This window comes from Patagioenas fasciata, chromosome 1, assembly GCF_037038585.1.
Source record: "Patagioenas fasciata isolate bPatFas1 chromosome 1, bPatFas1.hap1, whole genome shotgun sequence".
Classification (NCBI taxonomy): domain Eukaryota; kingdom Metazoa; phylum Chordata; class Aves; order Columbiformes; family Columbidae; genus Patagioenas; species Patagioenas fasciata.
The window spans coordinates 190,813,252-190,830,096 of record NC_092520.1 but is presented as its reverse complement, the minus strand read 5'-3'; the positions used below and the strand labels follow the sequence as shown (position 1 = coordinate 190,830,096).

General features: G+C 37.7%; 1 protein-coding gene across 5 annotated transcripts in view; it reads right to left on the bottom strand.

Moving 5' to 3' along the window:
• Positions 1–16,845, bottom strand: part of PTPRZ1 (protein tyrosine phosphatase receptor type Z1) — a 139,305-nt gene that overhangs the window by 32,901 nt on the left and 89,559 nt on the right. For 4 of the 5 annotated variants that reach the window (XM_065837906.2, XM_065837924.2, XM_065837915.2 and 1 more), the window contains exons 9-12: positions 15,393–15,577; positions 14,493–14,619; positions 7,938–7,981; positions 1,744–5,320 (exon numbers count right to left, since the gene is read on the bottom strand). In XM_065837906.2, the coding sequence (XP_065693978.2) occupies positions 1,744–5,320; positions 7,938–7,981; positions 14,493–14,619; positions 15,393–15,577 (3,933 nt within the window). The remainder of the gene's footprint in view (positions 1–1,743; positions 5,321–7,937; positions 7,982–14,492; positions 14,620–15,392; positions 15,578–16,845) is intronic. The other variant, XM_065837941.2, reaches the window with a different exon arrangement.

Here is a 16,845-nt window from a genome sequence, read left to right as displayed (position 1 = left end):
TTTATAATTGAATGAAAGCAAAGATGTCTGATTTACAGGACACCATGTTAGACATGCTCACATTGAATTTTCAGTTTATTAAAAGACAATATTTGGCATCATTTATTAGAAAAAGTGATGTACAAGAAATGATACTCTATAGTGTCTTTCAATAATATCTAGAAGACAAACTCTAAGTCTGTTGAGTTACTACTACTACTACTCCAGTCATGTATAATCCTCTTTGAATTACTATCAATAACAATTCAACTGACACCCATTATGTAAACGATAAATCTCTTATGGTAACACTCATTCACATTAATAATATAAGTTTTGAAATGCTGATGTTCTTTTTGCTGATTTCTGAAGAAATGTTGTGCATTTTACACAATACTACCTACCTACTGAGCTAACTTACTTATTGATTCAGTTTTATAACAACTATCTTTTAAGGACTCCTACTAATTTTAGTATGTTTTCTACTTTATTTCAGTATGTATTCTATTTTAATTATTATTTTCTATTTTTCACATTCTGTTAGCCCCAACTACACAGAGTGTCAATTTACCACCTTTTCATATTAGTTCATATTCTGTTCCACATGAGTAATAAGACCTCATGTGATTTAACTGTGTATTTGTAGGAATGTGCTGAAAATTTCACATGCTTTATGGATTCCATTCCTTAGTGGATTTAGTTGGATGATACTGCCCTCTACAGATGCTGTGAGTACTTAATGGAAGTTCAATTTATTTTCTAAAACACCAATTTATTCTTGGTTGTTAGTGTGTGGGTTTTTTTTTTGTGTGTGTGTGTGGTTTTTTTTTTTTCCCAAACATCATAGATACTGTTTCTGACTTTACTCTTGGATTTTTCAGTGCTCCAGAAGAGGCAATTCAAACTATGTGTCTCAATACCTCAAGTTTTCCAAAATGCATTTTTAAATACAAAGGAAATGCTTTATATTTATCAGGTTTTTATCTATGTGAGGTTCAGTTTTGCCTTTTGACCTTATCCTTGGAATCACAGATGACAAATACTCTCACTGACTTTAAGAGGACTAAATAGGAAAATAGCACTAAATATAAACAGGTACAGGAATATCTGGCTGTAAGTATTTTGGAAATGTGCAAATCTGGCACAAAAAGTCTGCATCTCACTGAAATCTGAAGGTGGTATACAGAGTGAGAATGAAAGTGAATGTTTTTATGAGGCAAGATGGATCAGAATCAAACTGAAGCATCTTTTTTCCTTGCTCAATGCATCTTAGAAAACACAAAACAAAACACAAGGAGGAAATGTGATGCTCTAAGTTAACCCCAATCTCAGAGATATGTTTACTCTGGCAGAGGCATGATTTTCTCTGGTGGTTTTCCATAAGGGCAGTACCTGTCTTTGTACAAGGAACTTAGATTCTTCTTAAACCTTCAAAACTAAAATTAATCAATTAACGTTGAAACAAATTCTGGTTTTAGAGTGTGCACCAGCTAACTTCTGCTGGCAGTACACATCTGTCCAAAAGCAGAGCATGAATCTTCTTACTGAAAAACATTTCAGGTGCAGTTTTAAGTAGCCAGAAGTAGCATTCACAAGATAGCCAGCTCAGCATGCACCCCCTGTTCCCCAGTGCTTTGTTAATCACACCCACTGGCACGGTATGTTCTCCTTTTATTATATGTAGATAAACCTCTCATTCTCTATGGCACAAAAGCATCCCCTCACAGCTTTCCATGGTATTCGTTAGACTTATCCGTGACTAACCTGCCTCAGAGATGTTGAATACAGATGAGTGATCGCTAGTAACAGATGAGGCTGATGACTGTGATGATCCAGGAGTTAATTCTGAGTTACCTGCTTCAACTGTCCCTTCAATGTCTCTCTCATTAAGGTCTGGAAAACTGAAATCTGTTGAAGTTTCATTATCATTAAGGCTATCTGAGGTACCTTGGCCAGAACCACTTTCTTCATCACTTGTAAAAACAGCCCAAGACTTAGACTCTGATGTGTTTTGCAACGGGACACTAGCAGCTTGAATGTGGTTCTCCAAAACTGTCGGGTCGTTCTGCTTCTTAGGTAACAAACTTGCTGTCAAAGTTGGTATGGATGTAAAATTGTGTCTGTCCGTGGCATCGTTTATCTGACTGTCTGATGCAGCAGTCGAAATTTTCTCTTCTTCTTCAGGTTTCTCAGAATATGAGCTTATAATTAGGTTACTCTGATCCTTGTTATTGTTTACCTTTGTATCTTCCTCCTCTACTACCATATCCTGAGCTTCTCTATGGGAAGTGCATGAGATACAGTTACTTACAGGGAAGTCATCATCATATTCATCATAGTCATCCTCAACTACAGAAGGCCACAAATCAGTACTGGATGTGATACTGGGAGACAACCCAGAGGATTCTCTAGTAGGAACCAGTGACCTACTCAAAGTTACAGGGATCTCACTTTTGGGAGGAACAGTCATAACAGAAATATGTACATTTGATAAAGGAAGAGTGTGACGAATGGACACGTCAGAATCAGAAAGAACTGCAGGCATATGAACAGGATCAAACCCAGGTGCAGAACTTGAAGAGACACTGGCAGCCTCACTTCCTTCAAAAACACTTGAAGAGATACGGTTGTCTGCAGGAGTAGCTACATGTGGTAATGTATCAACTGTTAGGAAGGGAGTTGTTATGGCATTCACTGCTTGGGGGAGAAAGGCATTTGTATTTTCTAAACTGGCCAGCTGGGATGAAACATCGCTACTGTACAATGAAGGCATAACCTGCTGAGTATCTTCACTGTTAAACAAACTGGATGAAACATATTCCTCACTTGCATAAGAAACAGATAAACCTTGAAGTGACGCTGTGGGCTTACTAAAAGTGTTTGACAACGTATCAGCAACGGAAGGTGCAGATGTAGAATGCAGCACGGTTTCAGTCGTGGTGGAACCTGGTGCCATTTGATGCAATATTTGGTCAAATGTAGAACTATCTTTGTGAACCCTGGAGCTTTCAGCCAATATTGGATCACTAGGCACAACTGCAGCCGTGTTAAGCAGAGTGCCATCGCCAGAAGATTGGAAGGAGGACTGCAGTAATGCTTCATTATTTAATGTAGCTGAGGTCTCAGAAAAATATAGCTGAGTCGAGGATAACATTTTGCTATAAGCAGGGGCAGAGAGAGCTTGATCTGAGCTTGCACTAAGCATAGGTTTAAGCAAAGTGTCATCAAAGGCTGGAGGTGTAACATGCAAAGTCTGAATGGAAAGGTGACTTTCTGTAAGTTTACTGATATCACGATCAAATATCTTAGTAGTGGGAAAAGCAAGAGAGACTGGAAGGACTCCCTTTGTGCTAGAAACAGGAAGTGGGTATTCTTGCAGAGACGTATTCTGCTTAATTATATCATCGTCAGAAACAGATGTAGAAAGTTCATGTAGCACTTTACTTTCAGCATTGAAAGTTGTTTCACTTAAAGAAGAGGAAATTTGCAGTTCTCTCTCATCTCCATATATAACATCACCTTTTTGAAGCATCTTATTAACATCACTAAACCCAGATGATTCATACGTAATTTCATCTACAGAATCAGAGGAAGAAACGTTAAGTACCGTTAAAATATCTGTATCAGGCAAAAGGGACTCACTACCAGAGTATGCTTCAGACCAGTCCATATCACTAGATAGAGAGCGCGTAGGCTGCAGCAAAGTATCAGCTTGTAATATTACAGAAGAAGCTTTATGCACCAGTACATTGTTATAGCTGCTAAATAAAGGATCTTGACGAAACACGTCAACAGAATCATGCACAAATTCTGTGGAGTCATAGGAAACAGTAAAGCTTTGGAGGGAGCCCACATTACTAGACAAAGCATAAGGAAGTTCAGACACTGTAGACAGTACATGCATATTTAAATCACTGCTGGATGGTTCAACTTGAGAAAATATGTGAGTTCTATTATGACCAAATACCAGTGTCTCTGAAGCAGCATGAGTAGTTTGATGTGACACCACATCAGCGTATTGAGCAAGGCTTGGCTGTATTAATGTATCACCCTCTGCCAATGTCAAAGAAGCATGCAGGGACACCTTATCACTTGCAACAGCTGGAGTAGCACTTTGTGGAAACATCTGAGAAACTGTATACAGACGGTGAAACATTTTACTACTGGAGGAAGCAGAGGAAAATGTAAGCAAAGGTACATCATCATAGGAAGACAGGGTGGGTTCAAATGACACACCAACACTGGGAAATACAGGTGTGGCATGCAAGGTCACATCACTATCTGATGTAGCAGGGGTAGTGTCGAGCATCTGAGAGTCAAACAATAAAGGGGTGACTAGAGGAAACACTTCACTACTGTAGGAAGGTTGAAGAGGTATCTCACCATTATAGACTGGTTGAGTTGTCTGAGAGAGTACCTCACTGGCAGCAGAAGCAGAACCATATTCTCCAGAGCTTGAAGAGACAGAGTGAGGTGGTAACTCAGCAGAGGAGAAAGCAAAGGTAGAATAATGTGGCAATTCTAAATCCGCATCTGAGGTGTCCTGTGAAACCACTGGGCTGCTGGAATAGGGCTCTGTGGCTGGCTGTAATCCCTCTACATAAGCATCAGTGTAACTGGTCTGAGACAACTGCTTGCTTTCCGATGTATCAAGAGATCGAGTTGTCGGATCTGTAGCATTACGAAACCATACATTTCCATCGGTGGAAGAAATATGCTTTGGAGGATCATCAGAGCTTGAGAATGCTAAACCTTCTGAAACATACTTAATGGAGCCTTGGGAAAGAACATCATGTATGCTTATATCTGGGCTTCCTGAAGGAAGGGTGTCTTCTTGGGAGGTCTCCTCTGTAACCAGCTGTGCTGAAGAAGTGGTAAGAACCGAACTCCAAAAGTCACCAGATTCCTGATGAGGTTTAAAAGGAGACAGCAAGAAACCTTCATCACTATGGCCAGTAGTGGTTATTCTTGTTGGTTCAGTGCCTGAAGAAAGGTATATGTATTCTTCTTCTATGCCTTTGGTGGAGTCAATGAGTTGGGGAGGAATTCCAGTAGTTGCTTCCAAAAAAGGACCTTCCTCTTCTTCAGAAATTTCACTAGCAGGTGGAGAAGTAGGGTAATAAACTGCTTTGAAAACATCATCCTTACCATGCAATTCTTCTTCTCTTGTTAAGTATCTATTTGTTTTAGCTTCACTGGGTTTTCTCCCCATTTTTTCTTGACTGTAGCTGGATGTAGTCACCTGGAAATCTTTCCTCCTTATTTGGTTTATTGTACTGTCAGTGCTAGGAATCACTGCAGTTTCTTCATCCACCTCTGTTTCCTTTTCATCAACTTCATCCTTTGAAAAAATATCATAGCCGAATACAATTAAAAGTGTTTATAGACACTGTATGCAAATGAAAACCAAAACTTCAATAATACATTCTCCTGGCTCCACAGAAGCAAGAGAGGCAAAGCATGAGAATGACTGAGAAGACTGTTGGTCTTAAAGCAAAATATTTAGCTGCAAGAACAGGTATCCTATTCTCTCTTGAAAACACTACTCATTTGCAACACAAGCAAAAAAATCCTGTGTCAAAACAACTTCCTAAATATTGTGTTACTTTTGCTCTGTTTGAAAGACAAAACCACTTGTAGCGTTTATCTACTTAATTGAAAAAACCCCTCTACCTTTCCTAATAAAATGCAATTATATATGCTGTACATATCAATGAAAAAAAGTTTTGCTTTCAGAATGTCTTAGAGATTTGCACTGACATACTGATATTGACTACTTGTCATAATAACAGAATTTTGATGACCTGTCCTTAAATCTGCTGAACCTTCAGAGTTTTCTGGAAAAGAAGATTTCAGGAAGGTCAACATGACTGTAACAGTTTTGTAAGTGTTGTGAGTGATACCACTTAGCCCCTGTTGTGACCCTTTTTTTGTTGAATATGAATAATGATATACTTCACAAAAAATCTGTGTTAAAGCTTTGAATTTTAAGGACAGATCCAAAAAGAAAAAATAAAAATTACATGCCTAAATACAATCAGGATTCAGGCAGGCCTCGAGGATCTAAGTTTAAATCCTTTCATCCCCTCTTCAACTTTCCCTGCCTCAAATCAAAAAAAGTAACATGGAAACATCTAACTTGCTCAGTGGGTATTTTCATTTTGAAGCTAGACACAGCAGTGCCTGCAGTTCTGTGCTGTGCCCTCACCTACAACTGCACCAGAAACAAACCTGTCTGAGCACAACCCTGTAAACTAGATTGAGGGGCACCTTTGGTTTCTGAAGGCTGTGATTTGATAGACACACACAGCCCTAAGAGACACCAACAGGACAGGGCCTCTCGCAAAACACAGTTGTAACTCTTTTTTCTTTTGAAGATCTGGTTTGGTGATGTGGTGGTAATGCCCATCTGTTTTTATTAAAAGGATAATGTTGAGAGAAAACACCCAGAAGACAGGAGACTGGGACATGGCTATCCATCTGAGAAATCCTCAGTTTCCACTATATTTTAGGCTGAGTAGGTATCCTGCTCTTGCACTGAACTGAGCAGGGCACAAGAGAGAGAATAATGTAAAATCAACACCCTTTGAAAAAAGTCCCCAAGATGATGCACAGCTGAATAAACTATTAACTGGGGCACTCAGCAAATAGGAGCTTTCACCCAGCCTCACCAGAGTGAGGGTTTTAAGCACCAGGCTAGAGCCGTGCTCACACTGGTGTCTCTTTTTGTTCCAGGAACATCTAGTGCACGCACACAATATAAGGGACCTCAGACACGACTCTCAGGCATGGATTTCATGCCGAGAGCTAGATACTAAAGATGTACAGACAGCAGCACCTAGACTGTGTGTTCTCAAACCTGGACTTGACAGGACAGGCCCTTGTTTCTGAAAATCTCTTTTCTGTGAGGCAATGCCTGCACTTTTAATTTTTCATGGTTCAAGTAAAAATCAATCAGCATCCACCGGCACCCAGTTACTGTCCTGACAGATGCAATATAATAACCTAGATACGTAACTTATATCAACAGAGAAGTAACTGTATTATTCGTTAGTTAGCATCCACAGGTACAGGGGAGGGTAAATAAGTAATAATTATAATAATAAACAACTAGAAGACAGATAAACACAGGTTGTCTATTTAACAAGGACTTGCCTACTCAGTGTGAATATTGTGGTTATAGACTGAAATGATAAAATAAAATTTCTGAGGGATCACTTCATACAAATGTAGGTCTTACTGAAAGAACTGTCCATGTTGTAAAACTGGTATTAGAGATCGTTAAAAACTTTATTATGATATTTTCACCTCTCTCCTTGCTGGGACGCCAGAAACCTAGTTACCAAGTATGAAGGCTGCAGAGGGTGTCATAAAAACATCCAAAATTGTGTAAAATAGAGTTATACTGTGAAGTCTAACTTGAGTTCAAGAACTAAAAGTAAATGACCCTCCAAGAATTTTGGAATAACTGTTAAATTCAACCAATAGCACACTGATAGCAGACACACTCTTCAGCACAACTGCCTTACTCCCTTACTTTAGTTTACTACATGGCAAGACCATACTAAGCAAGTTCAAGTCAGATTTCTCTTTAAACAAACTAGAAAGCTTGACACTGGGTGTCACCTTTGATTCTGCTGAATGAACAATTTTGTCAGACTTCACTCAGAGGTGAGAGTAACCTGATGTCCCATTTTCAAAAATATTTAGGCATATCCTGTGATATCCCTTACTTCTCCCTGCAGGTCCAGCCCCAGGGTGAGGTACCACTAGAGTTATCTAGGGAGAAATGTAGCTGAAAGAGAAGGCTGTATATGTATATATATGTATGTATAAATAAACACAGATAACGCATTCAGGTGGTGACATAGTTTTGTAAATTTTCACAGATTATCTATTCAACTTAGTTGAAATGTATGTATTTCAAATACTCTCTTAAAAATAAATGAATGCTATACCTCATATTCTTCAGTTTCATTCAGTTCAGGAATGAGGTCTGCCTCTATAAAACAAAAATAAATACCATATCACCCAACATTTTAAATTAACAGAACTATTAATTCTGCAAGGAGTCAACTGATTAGTTAATACACTATTGAGACTCAGTCTAAGGAATTTTATAGGATTGTGTTTGGAGAAGTGGCCAACCACCTGGACTGAGGACTAGCTCTAAGGGTAGCAATGCCCATCTAGTCAGGACATAATCAGTCACAACAGTTTTTCCTGGCTTTAATTTGATACTGCAGCACATGTGGGAGGAACCACATCCTGGTCAGAGAGAACCAAATTTACAAGAACACTTTTTATGAGCGAGTACATTTTAATGCACAAGTACAGAAGAGATAAAACAGGTAAGTCTGGGAATCAACTATTTATCTACATTTATTCTGAAAGCTCTGAGGATATTCTTATAAAACGATCTGCTCTATAATTTTCATAAAGCAAATTTCTCATTTGTGCAAGCAGGCTTGGACTCGGGTCCTAGCGCACAGGCCATGCCATCACATTCAGCGTGCAGTAGGGTGCCTGTGTCTGCCAGGGCAGACCAAGGAGACCCACCCTTCCTCGCGTCCAGTGGTTAAAGCCCTTTTTGGACTCCCACTGCATTTGATTTAATGTAGGGACATGAACCCAGTTGTATCACATCCCACAAAACGTCCCTAATAAACAGGTACTGAGCACTCTGTGAAGAACTACTCTAAAGGCTCTTGAGGCCTCCTCACCTTTAATAACTAACTATATTGAAGAAGGATCAAGAAATGAATTTCCTACAGCCCAGGTGAAAATCCTTCTGTCTGAGTTTAGAGGTAGTCTCTCACCTTCTTCTTCTGTGTTTTTGGCCAAATCCAGTATTGTACTTCTGATGGTGCTCAGCAAAAGAAGTTTCCAAGCAGGTTTCTAGAGACCTACAAATCTCTAGTATGAGCTGGCAGAGGCCTCCAGTGATTAAATCTAATAGCTCTTCCACAGCATTAACTCATCTTACTGCTCCTTTGGTCCACAGACAGGTCCATTCCCTTTCTCAATATTTCTAAGGCTTTCTCCTAAGGTATGTGCTAGTGCTCTGCACATCAGTGCTAGCATGTATTCTGAGGGCTGATTTCCACTAAGTAAAAATATTCCAGCCTCTCAGCCTGGGGAGCGATTCTAATGAGCATTACACAGAGCTCCATGTCTGCATGTCCTCCACAATTCCCAAGTGAAGGTTTCTCAATACACTACTAGAAAGATGCCATCTTTATACTCCTCATCTCTACAAGGTCAGATGGGGATGTGTGACTTAATTTGTATTCTCTTTGTTCTGTCCACATCTACCTTTCAAAACAATTTATGGCATGTATTACATGCAAGATAAACTAGATAAAGCTTATCCAACTAACAAGCTCATACAGTAGATTATAGCATGCAATCAAATCCTGCCTAAACAATGCTGCACAAAATATTCATAAATTGTGGTTTTTTTTTTTTTTTTGTAACAAACATTTGTAAATTAACAAGTACTAAATTAACCTTTCATTAATAAGATAGAGAAAAATTATCTTACCTCTGACTCCTGGAAGTTTAGGAGGCACCAGGGCAGGGTGGGGAGGGGAGCGGAGGGGAAGAAGGGGCGGAGGAGATAATGATATTCCCTGGCTTCTCAATGATATAAATCAAATATTGTAGGCATTAGTTTGAAAGTCTTCCCATAGTAGACCCATACCATGTATTATGCACTTAACAGACTTCTCTGAAAAATGTTTGTAATATAGAGAAATCCTATAAATTTTTTCTGTGGTCACTATTCTTGCTTTGAGCTTTAATCAGACTCAATCAGAAAAATAAAATATGCTGATTTTGCTGGCATATATAGTAGGGTATGTGCTCTCAAATTCCACCAGCAGGAAACTATAGTTTCTTGCTGTTATCTTCACGGAAAGGCATTAACATACATATGTATATATAAAACATAAATTAACAACACTAAATCTTCAGGCATTTCACAGAGCCTATTTAAATTTAGTTGGTCACAAAAAAAGTATTTGCCAAAAGCATTAGAGACACACTCAGAAGTTCTGTTAATCCTGTTGCTAAGCTTTTGATTTGACAGGAGATCATAGAAATCTGCTAACATCCCCCAAGCAAGAACAACAAACCCCTCCAAAAAACAACCCATTGATGTAGGTTGACGAACAAGCTTGTTTATTTTTTCTCAAACCAAATATTAATAATTCTATAGCTTACATTTTAAAATAAAATAATTAAATCATTAGTTAGAAAGTTTTGTAGAGATCTTTTCATAGTGCATTTTAATGACAGACGAGGAAATGAGAGAACAAAGACAAAAAAAAGTAACTATTTCCCTACATTTATGATCAATCAAATCTAAACAAAAAATCTCTTAAAACAATCTGATTTGTAATTGTAGGATAACATGCACACCATAAGCCGTTTTCATTTCTGTACTGTCTTATGTAATAAATGGCATGGCAAGAATAAAAGTAAAGCCTTTTTCTTCTGATTAAATTAGTTTTCAGATTTGCATGTTTATCAGCACAAAATTAGAAAAAAGCATCCCCTAAATGAAACATTTAAGATATGCTTAATGTCTTTTAGTACAAAAATCACGAAGACAAGTTACAAAGAAATTGCATAGTTAGACCCTCACAAAGCACTGCTGACAGCATGAGCTGCCATGCAGGAGACAGCTTTGAGGGTCATATCGCGGCATGGGTTTTTCTTGATAAACACCAACCAAAGTCTACACAAAGGAAGCCAGGAGGAGAGATATATTCTTATTTTTCATTTACTGTGTCAGCAAAAGCATGTAAGTAACGCTAGTATTAACTACACAACAAACTACTGCAGAACTTTCAGAGCTATACAGATGTTATCTAGAGAGTCAAAGCACACATTTAGTTATTCAAAATCCAATTCTAATAGCAAATGAAAAACTGATAAACAAAGGTTGGACTTTTATCAAAGCTGACTAAAACACTACATACGTGATTCCTTTCATTTTCAATTGAGGTTATGTAGCTACATCACACAGGGCACCCAGTGACTTTTACTAAACGGAAACTGGAAACAATTCTCATGTGCACAGACACTACATCACAGGATGAAAGGACTGCCACTCAGGACAGTTTAGGAAAAACCCAAAGAGCAGAAGCCTCAGCTGCAATCAGTTGCCCAATGTCATAGCAGAGCTACTGAGACTGACACAAACTGAGGCAGAGAACACAGCCCACAAGAGGTCTTTCCTCTGACGAAGGACTGCCGAGAAGAAGAGGGTTTAAACCTGGTCTGTGGGTCACCTGGAGCCTCCAGACTGCTCGCTAACAACATATGGGAGGCACCTGGACAAGGTGGGGAGGAGTAATGAGAAACACTCTCGCTTGCAAGCATCTCAAAAGGAAAAAGGCTAAAACCGTGGTTGTGAGTTTTTCTGAATGCCCGATTTGTGTTGCACAGGGTACTGAAACCTCCGTCATTAAGAGTAGCAACTCCAAAGGCAGAATTCTTCCTGGAAAAGGGCCTATCTAATGCTTCTGCATGACTAACACACCTCACTTTAGCTCTTAACATGAAGATTGATTGATCTGGAAGTGAGTGCAGTGAATTTCATCTTAATTAAACTGGCTTACTCAGAGTAATTCTTGAAAATGAAAGTTTTAGCTTATGTTTTATGTGAGTCAATTTTATTTCATGTCTTCATGGTGCAGATAACTTTTCTTTCATAAATTCACAAGCAGGAGCTCCAAGAAATCCCCTTTTGCCTCAAGATCTATAAAGTAGATCACAAAACCAATTTGATGTTATAGTGGTAACAAGCAAATTGCTCTGAACAAATTTTTCGCATTACATAACTACATTCGCATATGTCTGTTGTCTAATACTTGCAATATTAAAATATTAAATATGAAAATATTGGCAATATATGCAACAGTTAATTCAGGTGTAAATAATTAGTAAAAGTAAGTATGCAAATAAACATTAATATTAGAAATGAATGGAAGTTTTTTTACTATTCAAAAACTATATTCAAGGGTGACACAGCAGCTATAAACTTATCTATAGGGCAATGTACACCCATAGTAATCACACAAATTACATGGGATTGATTTTTCCCTGACTTTCTCTCTTCCAGTGCTTTCAGATGTACCACTGTGCAAAAGTCAAAATAAAAGAACAGGAAGTACATTTATGAACTTTGTGTAAGTTTCAGACAGGAGGTATCCAAAGAAAGAGCTCTCCTGACACATCCAAAATATTCAATTTGGTATTTTATTTTTATTTATAAACTTCTCTCTCTCTTTTTTTTTTTTTAAATTTAAAATATCCTTTAAAAACTTTTTTTTTTTTTTAACTGAAACAATCTTCTTCAATTTTGAAGCTTTTAAAAAACTAAAGGAAAAACCTTAGGTGGACCTAGAACTATTACAAATTTTCAGAACCCCATGAAATTTGAAAAAAATAAATCAGGTGTTTATACAGTTTTGATGTGCAGATTATTTAACTCTCAACTTTCCAATGCTTTATTTAAAACCAAGAAAACCAGGATACACTTATATCTATTCATTTGCTTTAATGCAACATTGAGACATATTTAAATGTCCAAATGACAAAAAGCACAAAAATACCATTTTCATAGTTATGTTAACCTGTTCATATTTCATACAGATACAACTTCACATTATTATGCCTCCTAGGTATCCTTGCATTGTATTTTCTCATTTTTTTAACAAAAAGAAATTCCTTGTGTGTGCGTGTGCAAAAAGGCATTAGAATATCAGAACTTCACTCAGAACTCCTAAATATAACACTTATTGCATCAAATTCTCTCATCTGAAATACAAATCCTCAGAGCGCTCCTGCCTCCCTCCCCACCTCAGCATCCCACCTCTGCATCCCACCTCTGCATCCATGTGTCCTTCCAACAGGAACCATGGCACACAGCAGGGTGGCACCAATCAAGCTTCACTGATCCTTACAGCAGGGATACAACTAGTAGTAAGGTGGGTTGTCCTATGGATATTACCCACACTGGATCTTTTGTTGTAATGTCTGCTTTTTTGAGTTTTAAAGCTGTGATGGCAGCACTGCACTAATTTGGTTTGTTGAACTATTGGTTAATAATGACAACACTACGCTGCTTATGTGTCATTCCATGTAGAAATGGATGTGGGGGCATGTAGACGGAATCACATCTGAGAAAACTCTTCAAACACAAAACCAGCAAATTCTGGAAAGGAAGTGGAGGAATACAGTGTCTAAGAGGTAGATAAAGGATAAACAGAAAAGCGGAAGGTTAGGCAGAATGTCAGAACCTTGTCATGGACTTCTTAGCAAACTGAAGAGAAATAGGAAAATTCTGGTAGATATTAGCATAAGACTCCAAAAATGCATTCTTCTAAATACATCGTGTTGGAAAGACAGGTTAAATGTTTATTCAAAATGTATACGTGCTATACCTGAACTTGCATCCCCTTCCTTCAGACAAAAATGCACTACTATAAGCCTATTACCATTAGTTCATAACTCATGCTGTACCAATTGTTGAAAATCATATTCTTTCTTGCTGTCGTGGAATGTGGTTCCCTTGAAAGGAAAAACTGACTTGTGCTCCCAAATACATCACTACATTACTAAGGACTTTGCTGTAGCTAAACAGACTTAACAAAGTGTAAAACTGAGCTTACAGAATCCATCAAACAAACAACAAGAATCAAAGCCCTAAGATAAAAAATGGTTTGTTGCATGATCAGGAAGTCTTTGTTTTTTTCTTTTTATTAGTTACAGAGTTCTTAATTAAAAACACAGATCTCACTTACTTTGATTAGAACTGGGTCTGATGCTAAAACTTCCACAGAATTTAAGGAATTATTAAGGACAAGATCAAGCTTCATGCTATAGTTTCAAATTATTTCATATTTACTAGCAGGCAGAAGTAGTAAATCTGGCTGTGAAATCAGTAAGATTTGTTTGTTAGGCCTTTTGATTTTTTGCGAGGCAGCATTAAGAAGCAAGGGAATTCCATCACCGCCAGTCCTTTGAAATCAAACTCCAAGTAATCATACGAAATCAAATTTCAAAATCAATTAATACAGACTTTTTAGTCATTTTGGGGTTTGTATTACTTGTTTCCTTCACACTTTGGCTCTGTGGGTTTATTTTGGGAGGATGCTTGAACCATAGAGAAATAATACCAAACATGGTGTTATTTCTCTACATTATATTGATAAAAGATACACTTGTGAGATTTCAAATCAGGTAGGTGTTTTCAAGAATACTCTTAGAGTTAAAAAAAATTAACATGCATTCTTTCATAGACAATGTTTTCAAGGAACGGAGAATTACATCTTAAAAAATATCAGTGGCAAAGAGCATGCTGATGGTTAACTGCAGTGATTTTGAAATTTCATTGTAGTATATTTTAATAGTCACGCATTTTAACTGGTTTGCAAACAAACTACTTCTTCAAATACAGATTCTCAGCTAAAAGTGATAACTAAGCTCAAAAGGCCACTTACCTGGGTCCTCTAAAGGCATATCAACAATGACTTGGTCACTGTATTTTCCATAAAGCCCATTAGCACAAACAGCAACTATCTGAAGAACATAACTTGTATTGGGCAGCAGGTTATTTAGAATAGCCCCCTAAAAGAAAAAACATGTTTAATCAATTATTTGCAAATAAGGATCAAATATTTGGATATGTTATTTTTTTAAATAACACATTTTTCACATGACCCATAAAGCTCCTTTCTTCTACGACTCTAATGTATGCTTTTTATATTTTCTTGCCACAAATGTTATTCAGTCAACTTTAAAAACATCTTGTGAATTTTTAAATGGAGGATACGCAACTACATAATTATTTAATGCTGAACACTATTTTAGGTAATTAGTTTAGCTAACATTATCTCTGATAAGTTATGAGTCTTTAAAGAGGGTAAAAGGAAAAGATCACATTAGTAAAATATCATGAAGCTGTAATCAATAACTTCATATTCATGGCAGCATGATGGTACTGAATCATCTTAGTTGCTTATGTAGTTCACTCTGCACGTCAGTAAACAATGAAGTACAGATCACTATTAATTGACTATGGGTTTTATGGCTAAGGAGCTCTGAGACTGACATGGTCATAAACTTCGAGGGACAGCAGAGGCAAATTGTTAAGAGCAATTAGTGAAAGCTTTCCCTCTTCTGGGCAAGAGATGGCTGTTGTTGTTTTTTTTTTTTTTTTTTTTTTAATTGTCTTTGTGGCTTCACAGCCAAAAAACGAAGTACAGCTTCTGTGAGCTGCAGCCAAAGAAGTAATTTTTGCATTAAATCAGCTCCCAACTACTGCTTAATTCCTCAAGATAATTAACAGTGAGTGTTTTGCCATCACCCCTTTGTATGAAACTGTAAGAGTTTACAGTTACCAAGTCCTGATACCCATCTGTCAGAAACTCATGCTTAGTCTGGTCTTCTCCATCCAGCTGTTGATATAAGACAGCAAATCTCTCAATTGTGGTGTCATATACAACCCGAGGTCTTTCCCATGTAATGAGAAGACTCGTATAATTCTTTGGATCGGATTGAACATTTTCAGGTTCTGAGCTGCAAACTGAAAGCAAGAAAAGAGGAAAGAACATGATATTTATTCAATGGTAGAAATGACTCTACTAAGATCTTGAGCCACCTCCTGAGAAAATTAACGCAAGTCTTTCATGTGCCTTATTCTTAGTTTTCTGCTAAAATATCTGAGCTGCCATGCACTATAAACAGAACCAATATTTTAACATTAGATTTTCAAAAGCAAACTAATTTGAGGGCTGAGTCCCCTTCCCCCCCACCTTCTTTTTATATAATATTTTGTGAAATATTGATATCCAGTTCCAAAGAAACAATATATAAACCACAAAACATGAAGATTCATATATATATCCTGGGGATGAAAAAATCTCTATTACTCTGTCTTTATGGGTCTAACAGGAGCATTAGAAGAGCTGCACACTCACCAGCTATAACAGACTGTAATCTAGAATAGATTGTTTTTGAAGGTTAAAGGTAAAGCTATCACACTTTAATTTCCACTCAAGGGTGTTTGAATCTTTCTATGGCACCTAATGAAGAGACAAAACGCAAATAGGAAGAGGCTAAGAATGACCAGGTTCGCAGGTAGTAATTTCATGTTATTATGTTTTAAGGCACCATCCAGACATTTACTGAAGAAGTCTGAGCAGCCTGCAGCAGTCCCAGGCCTGGCTCATGCCCATCATCTCGGTGAACCTGGAACCTGCACTCTGGGGAGAACTGGTCAGGCAGCTGCTCCTGCGTGTCCTTCCAGCGCTTTCCATTCAATACTCTTTATACCTTATTCAAGTAAGCTGAAAGTTTTGATACTTTCCTAGATATATAGATCTACTGATCATGAGTGTGCTAGAAATTTACTGACACTCTGGCAGTCATTTTTTAAGTTGCTCAGGTACCTGTGTGTGGCTTAAAAATAATATACAAGGTCAAAGCTAGATTAACCTGTATGAAAAAATTACATCAGCAGAAAATATAAACTACATAGCTGAAGCTCACTGAAAAATAACCAATAAGTAATGATACATGAAAAAATAACGCAACATCATATACAGCTGCACGGTTCATGTCTGGTTTGGGTCTGGACTGAGACCCCACTCTCCTTTCTTGCTCTCATCATCCCCTCTGCTGGTGGGGGGAACTGTGTGTTCAGATGCAGCACTGAAAAATGGAGATGACTATCAAAAGCTCACCAGCTTGTGGCTCCCTACTTGAGAGCACAGCAAATAAATTTATTCTGATGTCTCTGAATGAGGACCAGGGGTCTCTGACATTTCCCATTATAAATCCCTCTTCTTATTG